Raw genomic sequence first — 14,444 nt, 5'->3', positions numbered from 1 at the left:
TTTCAATCCAATTGTATTTTCTCATGTCTAGATTAACAGTATCCATGTTTCAATATTCACACCCAGGCAGAAGAAAAAATTTAAACATGGTATTGTCATTATTTTACAAGTAATTTTATTATTTTTGTACTAATAAATGCAACAGCTATCCACACCCACAAAATACAAAGCTGATGTTCTTAACAGATGTTGTGATATATCTTTTAATCACTACACAAGGTCTTTCCAGTAGAAGTTGCTGTCATAGCTAAAAGGACAATTTTACTTTCCCTAGCAAGGATTCACCCTAAGGCCTCGTAACAATTTGGAATAGTCTTAGGAACCATAAATCCAATGCTCTCTTTTCAGTTTCAACATTAAGCCAGATGCCTCAAGAGCTCTGAAAAAAAAAACATAAAAATCTAAAATCCTTTCAAACCTTCATTAGCAATTTGCAATACCATTTCAGTGAAAAATCTCACCCTACCCAAGTAAAAAAAAAAAAAAAAAAAAAAAAAAAAAACAAAAAACCACCACACAACAAAATAATAAAAACCCAAACGACACAAAACAAGGAACAAAATCAGCTAACATTCTGTTAAAATTCTTAAAAAAAAATATGCTATATGTATATAAAGGAAAAATGTGGATAAAGCCATCAATAATTGGCCAGATATTCAGAAATGTCTCCACGATTATAGATTATAACGAATACACTACCATCTAGAACAATGTTCTGTAAGAAGCACACATCTATAAAAACAGATTATCAGTGGGATTTTTGTTATTAGTGAGAGGTATACACTATTTGGAAGATTAAAGCAGGCACTCAGGACAGTACTACATAATAGTTTTAATTGGATAAATGCTAACTGGATAATGCTGCCGTACGAATTAGAAAGCAGTGGTAATAAACTGCTTGTGAAAAAATGAAATGTCCCAGAAACCAAGAAATATTTTCCCCATCTAACCTTGGGGCATTGTCCTACTATGAATTCAAGCAAGCATCACCTTCCTGACAGCTTCAAAGCTACAGAGCAAGAGAAACTGTCTTTCCCTTTTTTATTTTTGCCTGCAGAACTGACAACTGAAAATATGCGGGTAATGCCCTTGTACTTGCAAAGACAGACTTCTGAACATGAACCTATTTTGTGCTACCGATCAAGACAGATCAGCTCCCTGTCTGCGACTAATAAGCTTCATATGCACTGTTACACTGAAATAAACACATCTGTAGTCAGTATTTCTGATTTCCATATATTTCAAAGTAGATGGACAAGGGTGAAATGGGAAAAAAAAATACGAACGGGAAAATAGGAACCTGCTACCCCCAATCCCCCAAGAAGGAAGAAAACGCCCAGAAGAACATTACCACCACAAGAAAAAGCAGTAAGATCTAGCACAGGAAAACTATAGAGCCACCCATAAGGGATGTGCATGACTCAAAAAATACAGAACGCCACAAAGCATACTACCTATTCACACATACACAGTCATGCAGAGACTTGGTGAGGACCAGAAAGAGCTAAAGCCCCTCAACACTGCAAACACCCAAATCCTGCAGGTAGCCTCTCAGGAGCACCATTCCCAAGGAGTCACACTTGCACCCATCCATCGGCAGAGGCACTCGCAGGGGCTAGGGCTGGGGTCTCAATGCCTTTAACTGGGCACAAGTCTGACGCTGCCGGGGCATGATTCTTGCCTTATTCCATCTCTTGAACATTTACTGCTAACACTTATCCACAAGCCAGTGTTAGCACAGAAGCTGGATCAAGGAACTGACCTACCTCTGAAAACATCCCCCCTAAGAATAAAAACTCCATCACAGTTGAAACTGCCAGGAGTTAGAGGAGCCAGGATGACCTTTAGCAGAAGTGGGATAGATCTGTGACAGACTGAAGTGTCCATGCAAGCATGGTCTGGAAAAGATAGAGGAAAACAAAGTAGATTAGCATGGACGCTTCCTCCTCAAAAGGGTTGATACGTAACAGCTGTATCTTTATAATAGATTTTTTTCTTAAGGTAATCATCACACTTTATGCCTAGTATCACTTAGGCTTATAATATTATTTATTAAAGGAAGAGCTGCTACCCATCCATCTCAGAGTTACATAGTGTTTTACATTTGGGAGATGCATCTGTAAAGAAAATAGCAGAAAATTTACTATGATAACTCTGTATGTAAGAAGGAAAAACACAGCAGCAGAGGTCTGCTGTGTTGTACCCACCAGGACACCTTCCATGCAACATCACAGGTGCAGGAGGGGTAACATCTCTACAGACCATAACAATTGCTAGCTACACAGCCCTCAGAATTTTCTTGGGCTTCAATAAGGCCAAGAGCTGGGCCAGTCAAGCTTCGCTCCCTTCTGCAGGCATGCAGAGAGACTTGTGCAAGCGTGGTTAGCAGCTCCTTCATAACCTTAAGGAGCAAATCACAAGCACAGAGCACAGCATGCTGATAATGTAAAACATTTTCTTCTTCTCTTTTAAATCTCCAATTTAAATGTCTTTTGATATCATGATCACATGCTGAACAGTTGTCTGCTAATTCAACTATGAACCAAAAAGGGCAATAGGACTACCCTGCATACAGCCATTGCATTCATGTACTGTAGAGGACAGAAGAAACAATCACATTCCTGGCACAAACACTGCACTGGTGGAACCTGCCAATTAAGTTGAGCCATTCATCTAGTCCATCGTAGCTGTAAAATTCAAAATTAATTTAGGGGAAAATGCAGCATCACAGCTTCATTAAACACTGCAGTACACATTTGCCTAAATATACACTTATGCAGACAGTCCTTTTCCATTTTCATCCTTTTTCCTCCCTTGGCCTCAAAGCAGAAGCACCCTCCTTCCACAAGAAAAACATGGTACTTCACAAGGAGTTGAAAAATCCATCATAAAAGCAACCACATACTGAGATCCTGATGTTTTTCATTTATTTTTAAGACATTCAAAACAAGGTCTGTGTCAGGAAAAAATGAGAGGGGACCTTTTTATTATCAAAAAAAAGAAAGGCAGGCATTATACTGCAACATATGCTCCCAAGTTTTATTAGTCACTTGATTTGAAATATATTTAAATGGTACACTACAGCCTGGGCTGAAAAGCCCAGCCTTCTTTCTCAAGGTTATACGGTGAGCATATAAAGGTTTAACTACAGGATAAATATACCATCAGTTGTAGACTCTGCATTTCCAAAATCTAAGCCTTCATTGAAGCAAATGAGATTTAAGCACTGGCTGACAGAGCGAACTAATTCAACTTTTGCTGAGGACCAAAAGCTAAGTAAAACAAAAGACCTCAATAATCCATGTGAAGAATACTAATACACCATTCACCTAAACTTTTAAGCATGACTCTGCACATTTCAGAATATATCAACACACATTTCTCTTGAAAATGTCATTTGTTTTTAAGGACAGTCTGTGCTGCCAAAAATCAGTATGTTTTTCATGCTGTTTCATTAAATGGATTATTTTCCTCAGAGCAAAATGTATGGCTTTTTAGGCTGCTGAATTTAGAGTGGTACAGGTTTAAAATTCATTTTCTTCTTCAATACAGTGGCTATTTGGTTTGAGAAACTAGGAAGAGCACATTATGCAGCCTAGGTAAAAACAACAATTCATATTAGGATGAAAATGACAAGGTAACATGGAGAGAAACCATTATCAAAGCAGCAAGACCATTTTCACCGCATCTTAAATTCTCTTCTCAGAAGAAAAGGACAAAGTATTTTTTTTCCTTTTTAAAATCAATAGCATCCCTGGCAGTTCAGGAAACCCTTTAACAAATCTTCAGAATGTCTCAACAAGGACAAAGACTGGAGAGGGAGGGACCTGCTGCCATCAGTCCTGCCTGATTCTGCCTGGCACGGGCCCCAGGGCAACAAGCATGGAATATTGAAGACGGTGGCAGTAGAGAGCCAAGCAAGCAAATAAAAATGAAGACAGGGCAGTGGTTTGATGGCCTTTTGGCCCATCTACAAAACAGGGGACTTGGACTGCTTTGAAGCTGGGGGTTGTAGGGTAAGTTAATGTCAAAGCATTATTAGGGTTACATTCCAGCTTGTACTGGATCTGGTGAAGAAGTGGCTTTGGGTTTCACCACCAACTTACCTAAACACGTGGCATAAACACAGAAGATTTGGGAAAATTACAAGATGGTCATTTTTGAAAGTATTATGATTAGAGATCAGACATGTCAACATTGTTCTGTCAACAGTTATAATGAATTACCTGTTATCTGAATTTACTATTGTCTGTTCCACTTAACACAAATATATAGTTAAGAGCATAGTAGCCTGCATTTATAATTTGTTTTTTTTATTTCTGAGGAGGACTTCTATAAGAAATACACATTCAGTGCAAGACATTCATGGATCTCAGTGCTTAGAAGGGAAGTGGCCATGTATCATGAGTTTACAAAAGAAAGCAAGCAGTCACAATGTAGTTTCAGAGCTGCCAGGTATAACACCTGAAAAAACAACATACACTCTACATCTGAAAGTTATTCTAAGCATCTAGCCAAAGACTGTAGAGCAAGCCAGCTGCTGATTCCAAGGCACAGCTAGATCTCCAGGCTCAGGTGTACACTCCATCCGCCCAACCATACACAGGACATCCAGACCCAAATTAGTTTTACTATAGTTCTGGTTTGGTCTAGGAGGAAAAAAAAAAAAAGATAAACAGTTCCATGCATACTTAAAATGGAAATGAGCACCTCCAAATTACATCAAGTAGGGAAAAAACATGCATTAAACAAAATTTTTTTTTTGCCAGCTGTGAGTGTTGTTTTTACAATTCATTTTGGACACTTGAGTTCAGCACAGATGGCAAAATAATTTCAGTCCTTCAAGGAACTCATATAATGCATTCCTAATTACTAGACAAAATTTAGCATAGTAGCTGTTCAAAATTGCTAATATAGTAAAACATATACCAATATCTTCCATCTGAACACTCATTCCATTTAAACAGGGAACTGAGCACACCTAAATTAACTTCCTACTCTGCATATTCATGTGACTCTGAAAACACGTAACTTTGCCAAAGGGCAGGTTCCAAATTGGTTTTATGAAAACTGTTTAGCAAGACAAGGAGCTGACTGCCCTCTGAAACGCACCTTCCGAGAATAGTAATGTGCCACTCCAGCGCTTGAACATGTGTGGGTGGAGGTACCTGGTTTCTTCCACAAAACAACAAAAAGCAAAATCCAGGCACAGCAGATCCCCCACCTGTTTTAGGACAACAGATAACCACCCACCAGGGGCTGTTAGGAAGAAACTTTCCTCAGGGGGCTAGTTATCCAGTAATCTTGTATGGCAAGGGGTTTTCCAATATCCTTCTGAAACAGCTGGCACTGCAGATTGACCAATGGCTTGATTTGAAGTGTCAGTGCACTCAGAACACGTTAACGATTTTGGCACATACACAGGTGTTACCACTCAATTTACATTAATGCAATATTGTTCAAGCACCTGCAGCAGTTGCATTTGCCAGCTGTTTGCAGATCAGGCCCATGCCATTTTAGTTTTCAATAACAGGTACAATTAATACAGTGGCATGGTAACTAGTCTGACATTAAAAGAAACCACTAATAAATTGTACTTCTCTAACTAGCATTTCATTCCGCCCAAGAAAGCTTGATTTTGTTATGATAAAAAAAGCAACCAGCTTAGGCTGAACATGGGAAAACATGCAGATTTGAAGGCGGAGGAGATGAATATACTGTGCTTTCAGAACCTCTTCTTGTGACTTCTGTATCAGACTTTAACTGAAGTCAAGGAAGTTAGAAGACAGTATTCAAGTATCTTCCATTTCCTTTCAAATAAGTAATGTACACTCTTGAGCTTTGTCATCTTTAAATTGTGTGATGTGTTGTCCAAATATAAATTCAGACAGTTCCTGTGCTGCACTGAGCTCCCACTCAAAAGAAGAGAAGCAACAACAAGTGACATAAATCTTAAGAACGTGTAGGCGGTTCTGCTTATTTCCCATTCCTCCCTTTCTGCCCCTGCAATGCTCCTCTACTGCTACTTCCTGCATCAAGACTTCAAAATCCACCTACACTGGCAGTGGACAAGGAGAGGCAATGATGACAACTTCAAGGAAAAGGTAAGAGGCTCCCTGTACATCTTCTCTGCAGGAGAAATATAAGTCCTTCTGTACTCCATGCACCATCCAGCCCAGTGCTCTGCCCACCACCCAGGCATCTGGCCTTGCATTGTCAAGCTTTTAAAGCAGCTTACAGGGAGGCAGACAAATGCATCTGCTTGTAAGTTCTATTAAAAGGGGAGATAACTTTTTTTTTTTTTTGAAAGATACGTTCAATGAAGAATAAGCCAGAGAACACATGGAGTATCATTTCGGATCATCAGTTAATGAAGATGAGTTTCCTGATAAAATCTATTAACTTTGTATTATTTTGGAGCCAAGGAGCCACAGAGCAAGATCTCCATTGTACTCGCTCTCTGAGTTTCTGCCCAGTTGGCTCCTTTCAGTATGTCCCTTCTGGTCTCTCCCCGGTGTAGGAAAAACTGAGTACATAGGTTAATTCTACAGGATTTACCACAGCAGAGCATCATCTCTTGCATTACAGCCATAACCACAATGCCTGGCACAGAGCCACACAAGGTATCTGCAACAAAAACCAGGATGGATAAATTTTTCATTAGAGGTGTAGGGGAACCACCAAAAAAAAAAAAAGTAAAAAAAAAAACAACCCCAATCTTACCTTCCCTTGCTTCCTGTCATTTCAGGGCTCTGCTCAGAGCAGGGAAAAAAACCTACTACCTCAGCAGAACAGTACTAACAGCTGCTGTTACAGCAAGACCAAAGCACCAAGGAAGCTCCCATGTTGCCATGGAGCATGAAGAACATAGATTCAGGAAGAGTACCAGTCTGCTTGATTAGCAGAGTGAATACACTCAGCCTCTGTCTACACCGACAAAAAACACAGCCCAAGAGAAAGCCATCCTCCTTTTGGGGGAAAAAAGCAGCATAAAGAGAAAAGAAAAGAAGGAAAAAGTTGTATTTGGCAAAATTAATAAAAAAGGAGATTTTTACCTGCATACTTTTCCAATGCAAGAGGTACCACATCTCAGCCTTGATGTGTATTGCTTCCTGCTAATGGGAAGATGCAAATTTGTCCCATTCCCCAATAGCAAGCGCTGTCTCACAGCCAACATAAACAGCAGAAGGCAAGAGGAAAACCACCTCACTAGTTGCCCCCAGGATACTGAGCCCCTTTGGAGGATCAAGCAACAAGGGGTTCTCCAAAGCCGAGAAGCTCATCTGAGTTGCATTTACTAGCACTTCTTTAGAAATTCATTTCTTTGGTGGAAGTGGGTGCTTCTAGACAACTCTTCGGTTTCTCTTGTCAGGTTGTGGAAAAGCTTAACTGAAGCAAAGCAGTAGTGCCCTTTCCTGGCCAAAGTCCAAGCCCCCCATGCTGCAGCCCTGGCCACAGGGGCACGGGGAAGCAGGGAGGACTATGGGGGAGAGCCATACAGAACTGGGAGCTTCTTTCCACACTGCTGGGCTGGATCAGCTTCCATGTGGCTTTTTGTGTTAACTTACTATTGGAAGATCTGACCTTCATAATATTTGCTATCTGTTTCTGAATTTGTTACCAGCATTACAAAATTGGAGCTCACATGATTCCTCCCCACCCCCAAGCCAGCTGCTGACTGAGTGCCCTGGTGCTTCCACATGCTCTTACGCCCCAGACAAGCTTGCCCCTTCTCCACCAGTGTCCTACAGCCAGTTGTACTGTGCAGCTCAGGTGTGTGTGGGGGCAGGAGAGGGCAGGACAGCCAGGACATTAGCCGTTTCCCACAAACAAACAGAAAGCATACTGGTGAGCACATCAAGGAAAGGATTTTTTTAGGCAGATTCCCCTGTTTTAACACAGCACAGTAGAACTGCTCACTTCAAGTTCATGAAAGCACACTACTTAATCACACATACATAATAACATACATTAACCAAAATCAGTAAGATGCCCACCCCATTCTTAGTGAGTAGATCTGCCAGCACCTTCCCCACAACAGGGCAGAACACCCTAAGCTATGCTCTTAACTGTAGCTAGAGACACTCAAATTGTGACATGATCATCTAACGCTAAGCTAATGAACTGTCATCACACAAATTAAGGCTAATGAATATTCCAGACCATAAAGCCCAAACTCAGAAAAAACTGAACAAAACACTGCAAGAAACAGAAGGAACAATCAATGGGCGGAAGGACAGGAATGAAGATGCTAAGAGAGCAAAGATCTGAAGAGTGAATTATCTTGCTTTCTAAAGAGGCATTTTCACAGGAATTGGTTTGACATTTAAGAAGCAAGACAGCTACTGCTATGGCAATAAGCAATAGCCTCTGCTTAAAAAAAAGGCAGAGATGGTATAGAAAGACATAAGGACTAAAGCGACTCAAGTTGTGCCCTTTTGTTTTATGGCATGAAATCCGCATTTTCTTTTCAAATTGTCACACACTGGTATGAGGTTATCACGCTTTCACAGCATGGAGACAAAACAAAATTAGATCCACAATCTGTTCTTAGGACATAAGCAAGTGGGTAATAAGTTTCTGCTCTCAAATATTAAATCAGTCATTGTGACTTCATTTGTAGGGCAAGCTTTTTCTGTTAAGAAACTCTGAATGGTTCAGTGTGCAGCAGAGACCAATAACTCTAGACTGCCCCAGTGTATTTCAGTATCATGGTAGGATGACAGAAGACATGTTACAGCTGCTGCTTTCAAGATCAGCCCAGAAAGAACAAGGGCATTTTAAATAAACTGTCACCTCAGCTTTATTCAAAATACTTTATAAGAAAGCAGCTCATTCTGCATATACTACACAAAAATTATCCCCCAAGGGTAGAAGACAGAGACAAAATTGGTCCCAGTGACCCTGCCAGTAACCAATTCTTGAAGCTGTTTGAGCCTCATTAAGAAGGACAAAAAGGAAATGGAGCAGAAGAGAACAAAAAAAAAAAAAAAAGGGGGGGGGGGGGGGAGGGGTGGAAGATCCCTACAGACTCTGCTCTCCAGCACACGCCTGCACCTTGGTGCTTCAGAAGAACCACCACCATAGCTGTTCCTGAAAATGGGACTGACTTACTTCCTGGCAGTACTGTAGAATCCCTTCCTTTGTCCCGATGCAGGTCTTGGTGCCAGAGGGGTCCGATTCCCACTTTCCATTCTGGACGTTCATGTGCATGTTGAGTTTCCCACAGAACATAGCGATCTGAGGCTCTGCCAGCAGCCCAGCGTTTCCATCAGCAGGCACCTGAAAGAAGGGGAAAAAAAAAAGTTTTAATCTCACATCTGACATTTCAGTCCATCCAAAGCAGGAACAGCTCAAGCAAGCCTAAACCAAACTCTGGGCATACCCACCCATGGCAGCAAAGGCTGAAATTGTTTGCTTCAGGCAGATTTGAGAAATGTAAATGCGGTCTTCATAGAAATACAGAACACGGTAGCATAACACAGAGTTTAAAGCTGTAACTAAACTGTTTTGTGGCTCAAAATTTTCTTACCATCAACTTGGGCTAAACACAGAACAATGAGCATACTTAGAGCGTAATTACAGAAATTTAATTTTCCAAACATACTTGGTGTACTGGGAGGGAGAAAAGGTAAAAAAACCACCTCAATGTATCTTTTTCAAGACCCTCTCAAGTTCATTTAAATATTGAGCACATAGTCTGTATTTTATCATGCCTTATAAAAACAGCGAGTTAAAAGCAGCAGCTTCCACCTCGGCTTTGTCTCAACTGAACCTTAAAATGTAGTGGCTGGAATGGTATCTAAACAGGACTGCTAAAGGCCTAGCTCACGGCAAAGTATTGCAGAATACCACCGACACCAAGAAGCACTAAAATACCCAGGGTTAAGACAGGCCACCCAGAGTGGTGGTCCTCACGTCCTGTGGGCACACTGCCCACAACCCCCCAACCCACCCAACTGCCTCCCCCTCTTCCCAACACCCCAGCCCTGTTGGGGTGCAGAGCCAACAATTTCCCAATTAAATGCAATTCTGGAACATCCGTGAGCTTCCCACCTGCATTTATAAACAAATTTAACCCTCCTACCCCCACAAACCTCAACATTGGTTTAAATTCCTCTCATGGGATCATGGGATTAAGGCAAATCAAGAGCTCTTTTTCAGCCCTCTGCCCTCTAGTGTAGCCAGCCTCTGAAGGTATAAGCTGAAAGTACTCGCTTCAGTTGTGCCATCTGAGAAACACAACGCAAAGATAAATCTCTTTGGGTTAGGTTCCTCAAGAGAGAAATCAATGGCTCTTCACTGTCCTCCTGCTCCAAAGGCAAGCCTGTCGCATTTGAGGTACTGCAGAGTATGCAATTAGGTTTAAATATCTATTTTTAACTTCTAATCTTTTAGCTAGAAGGCTTCTCAAGGGGAAAATTAAAAACACGTTAAAAAATAATGAAAGACTCAAGAAACAGAATTACTGTCTTATAAGAGGTATGCAAATCCTGTATCTTAGTTCCCCTACTTGTTTAAACAAACACAAAAAACTTAATGAATTTTATATGCCTACAGTAATTAAAAAAAAAAAAAAATCACACCAAGAAACATTGCAGGAGTCAACATCTAACTACCCTAACCCATTAGCTTAGCATTGTAAGTTAAAATGTCGCAATTAAAACAAGTATTTTGGGGTTTATTTTGAAAAGGAGAGCACATTCATTTTCCTGCCTTCTTTAAGATGTTAACATGTTCCCACAATTTAGCTTAAAAAAAGAATACACGAGGAACACTTCTACCAGCAGAGACTTCCCTTTACTATCTCAATTTCTCTTCTCCTGTGGAACGAGTAAGCTCTGTACAATTTAACAGTCAATCATCACTGTCCTTCCACTCGGTAATTAGAGAATTTTCCAATAACTGGGATGACACCTTGTCTGGCTTGCCTTGATCAGTAAAAACTATCACATGCTTACTCCTTCTAACATCTTCAGAAACTCTGGAAGACATCTTAAATGTGACATATCTGTAACAAGTACTTGCAAAAAATCCTCCAAATTATTTTTTCTCTTTATAGATGCAACAACACTATCAAAATTTCAATAAAAACAGAAGCACGTCATTCCATAGGTGACACATGTGAATGTGAACTCTATTCATAGTCAGCTTCTCCAACTGAGATCTCTATTAAATTAATACAGCACACAGCAGTCAAACTGTAGCACATTTTACATTCTTTTCCACTCAAAATCATGAGTTGTAAATTTATGGAGAACTTGCCTTCTGGCTTCGTAACAGAGAGCTTTTAGGTATTTTTGACTTAGCGAAGACAACAGCTAAAGCTGGGGGAAAAAAAAAGTGGCCGTTTACTTGGAGTGTTATCAATTTAACTCTAACAACATGATAACATATAACTGTCTACTTAAAATCTCATTCCTTTCAGAACAGACATGACATCTCCCAGTTTAATGAAATAACCATGTGTCATGATCACATTTAGCTTTCTGTATTTTGAGCTGACAGGGCCATACTAATGAACTGCTCAGCATAGCACTTCATCTTATTGATTAGGACAGCTAAATGTTTCTAATAATAAAGAAATACTGGAGCAATTAGCAGACACTGTAAACAGAACTAAAGCTTTCAGATCAAGATCATGAATAATTCAAATACTCAACTTCCCAAGCTGAACTCTGTTAGAGTGTCCTTAAAGCAAGGATAGTAGGTTAATGGATTTGTCTGTTATATCTCCAGCTGAGATAAAACACTGAGCCTTGAAATTCACTTTTTGTAAACAGTTGGAGTGGAAATAACACCTTTTTAAAAATTCTGGATCAGGGAAGGGAAGAGACATTACATTATTTAATAACTGAAGGTATGTGCTTACTACCACTGTGTAGTCCTGGTGTTTAAACTGAAAGCCTCCTCACCTTTAGTAATAAGCAGCAATTTTATACATTGCATTTTCAGCATGGTACCTGTAAAACTTGCAGTGACATTGCAAAGTTTTAACAGGAAAACAGACTCATTGTTGAGATAGCCTTTGTGCTGTCTCCCTGCTCATTCTGTAAGATATGCGTCTAAGCCAAGATTTTTGCCATCTGATATTTAATTTCTGAGGAAAGCAAGAACTTGATCTGCTATGGCACTTTTTCTGATTGAAAACTGGCAGGTTCCTGCTTCTCAAGAAATTCCTCTTGCTGCACAATCCACAGAAACAGCCGATGTTGACGGAGGCTTTTCTGCAGAGATGATGGTCAAAACACAGCAGTCAAGCCTCAGAGCATTTTTGCTGCGAGGGTAAAGGAGGGGGGCATTAGCAGTTCTGACCTTGACCTTACTTGTCCTAGATTTAGAGCTTCTGCTGGGCCTTTTGACGACACCTGAGCAAGATACTCCTATGAAGAGTATATGACAAAGATTTCCTTTTACTCCATTTTGCAAGCATCAGCTTCACAGCATTGTTATTTCTGTTTTCCCCAAGAGTGAACACTGCAAACACAGTGACTAACAGCGATTCTAATGTTAAAAAAAGGAAAACATTTTTCAGGTCATTGGCCAAAAACCTGCAACTACTACTTTAAGCTATATATTCCAGCACCTAAAGGGGGCCTACAAGAAAGCTAGAGAGGGACTTTTTACAAGGGCATGTAGTGACAGGACGAGGGGTAACAGTTTTAAACTGAAAGAGGGTAGATTTAGATTAGACATAAGGAAGGAATTCTTCGCTGTGAGGGTGGTGAGACACTGGCACAGGTTGCCCAGAGAAGCTGTGGTTGCCCCCTCCCTGGAAGGGTTCAAGACCAGGTTGGACAGGGCTTTGAGCAACCCAAACCATTCTATGATTCTACAATTGCACTGTACTCTTCTACATACTGTTTTCCTCTTCAATTATTTGGACTACAAAAAAATTCACAGGAAAAAGCCAAAACCATTAAGTTAAAAATTCATTCTTTGTCCAGAATAATTGTTATTTAGCATAATTAGTTAAGAAGAATATTTATGATGCCACATTTTCTGGTTTCTTCCCACTTCTCTATGCAGCCCTCCACAGCAACATGCAGACTTCTGTTAATTTTACCAGAGTGAAGCAGCAAATGAAAACTTCGTAGCAAGATGCACCATGCTGTGTCCCTCTTGTCAGTGCTCCACCACTGAACACAAGAGCATTCCCAAGGCACCTGCTGAAAAGGGTGCCTGAAAGAAATCAGTCCTCATAGCCTTGATTTTATGGAATCTGTTTTAATGCAGGGGACATTCCTAAATTAAGAACAATGAATTAAGCAATGAATTCAATAAAGCATTGTTGTCATTTAGTTAGTAAGGCTGATGGATATGAGAGGAGAATTATATTCCCTGCCAAGCAAAATTATCTGCATTACAATGCTAATAAATAATCTAGAGTAACAATCTATACAGACAAACAGCTTCTATGCAGTAACGCTGAACAACGTAAAGCTACAGTCCACTTTGTTACAATAACGCCTGTAGTGGCAAATCTCTCCTTGACTAATCCTAAAACTCTCTCGGGCAGATTAGTCTCCCAAAGACTAACTCATGCGACACAAATTACATTAACAGCAACTATTTGCTTTATTAGTATTCTGCAAAAGTAAAAACTCCAAGTGCATTAATGAAAATGTAATCACATGTTATTTTGTCTGCTTTGCATATGACCTCAAAGTAGTAGCATGTGCTTTTTTTCCTGCCTCTTGGCAAATCATTAAATAACAGTTAGACCAATTAGCACGCTGTCTCAAGGTAAATCCAAAAGTTATAATTCAGTTTTCACAGTATATCCAGTTTTCAAAGACCAAATAAAAACACTACTCATCACTTTTACAAGGCATCTGGATCAGAGATCAATTTCTATAATAGGAACTACCTAAATTTGAAAAATGGCAACGACAGGATTCTGAAAAAAAATTACTTCAGTTGACTGACTGTATGCTATTTAGAGCTGTGTGTAAATACATTAGTCTAACACGTCACAAGACTTTCAAGCAGCAGCCTGACATTTCTGATATAGAAAACAAAACTATGAAATTATTACAGATTTTTCAATTATTAACTTTCAAAAGTGCGTAAGGGTACAAGTTCTGAAAGAAAGGATGCATGGCCACAGCAACGCTCAGTGCTGACAGCAGGTTCTCCCTTAAAGCATTTCAGAGGCCTGTCTTCTAGCCACAAGACTCATTTCATCTCCAGTTGTGTGTATCTGCCTACATGCTCCTCTGCTATGTTTCCTTCTTACGAGCAGCTTTATGCTGAAACACTTAAAATGTTATTTGACAGTAAAGAAATTTAAAATACATTAAAAGACTAAGATGTAGGGAATCTGTTTCCTTCCCACATTAGAAAGTAGTACAGAGATGTCTCTGCTTTCTTCCCTTCCAGCCCTGGTAATTTAACACCTGTATTTGAGGAGAGGTGCAAAGGGTCTTTAAGTGTATCCATGC

The 14,444-nt window shown here is 40.0% G+C and overlaps 1 protein-coding gene and 1 long non-coding RNA gene across 6 annotated transcripts in view; both read right to left on the bottom strand.

Moving 5' to 3' along the window:
- LOC104363994 (amyloid beta precursor protein) overlaps window positions 1-14,444 on the bottom strand; it is a 220,877-nt gene that overhangs the window by 167,030 nt on the left and 39,403 nt on the right. For all 5 annotated transcript variants that reach the window (XM_042789042.1, XM_042789041.1, XM_042789044.1 and 2 more), the window contains exon 2: window positions 9,115-9,282. In XM_042789042.1, coding sequence (XP_042644976.1) covers window positions 9,115-9,282 — 168 coding nt within the window. The remainder of the gene's footprint in view (window positions 1-9,114; window positions 9,283-14,444) is intronic.
- On the bottom strand, window positions 3,016-5,218 carry LOC116965679. Its single transcript, XR_004409550.2, has 2 exons — window positions 5,113-5,218; window positions 3,016-4,649 (listed from the first exon to the last, which is right to left on the bottom strand). It is a non-coding gene; the product is annotated as an uncharacterized LOC116965679 (long non-coding RNA).

The sequence above is a fragment of the Tyto alba genome, unplaced genomic scaffold (assembly GCF_018691265.1).
Source record: "Tyto alba isolate M040663 unplaced genomic scaffold, T.alba_DEE_v4.0 Super-Scaffold_14, whole genome shotgun sequence".
NCBI lineage: Eukaryota > Metazoa > Chordata > Aves > Strigiformes > Tytonidae > Tyto > Tyto alba.
The sequence above is the reverse complement of the archived record's forward strand: the minus strand, read 5'-3'. Positions and strand labels throughout refer to the sequence as shown.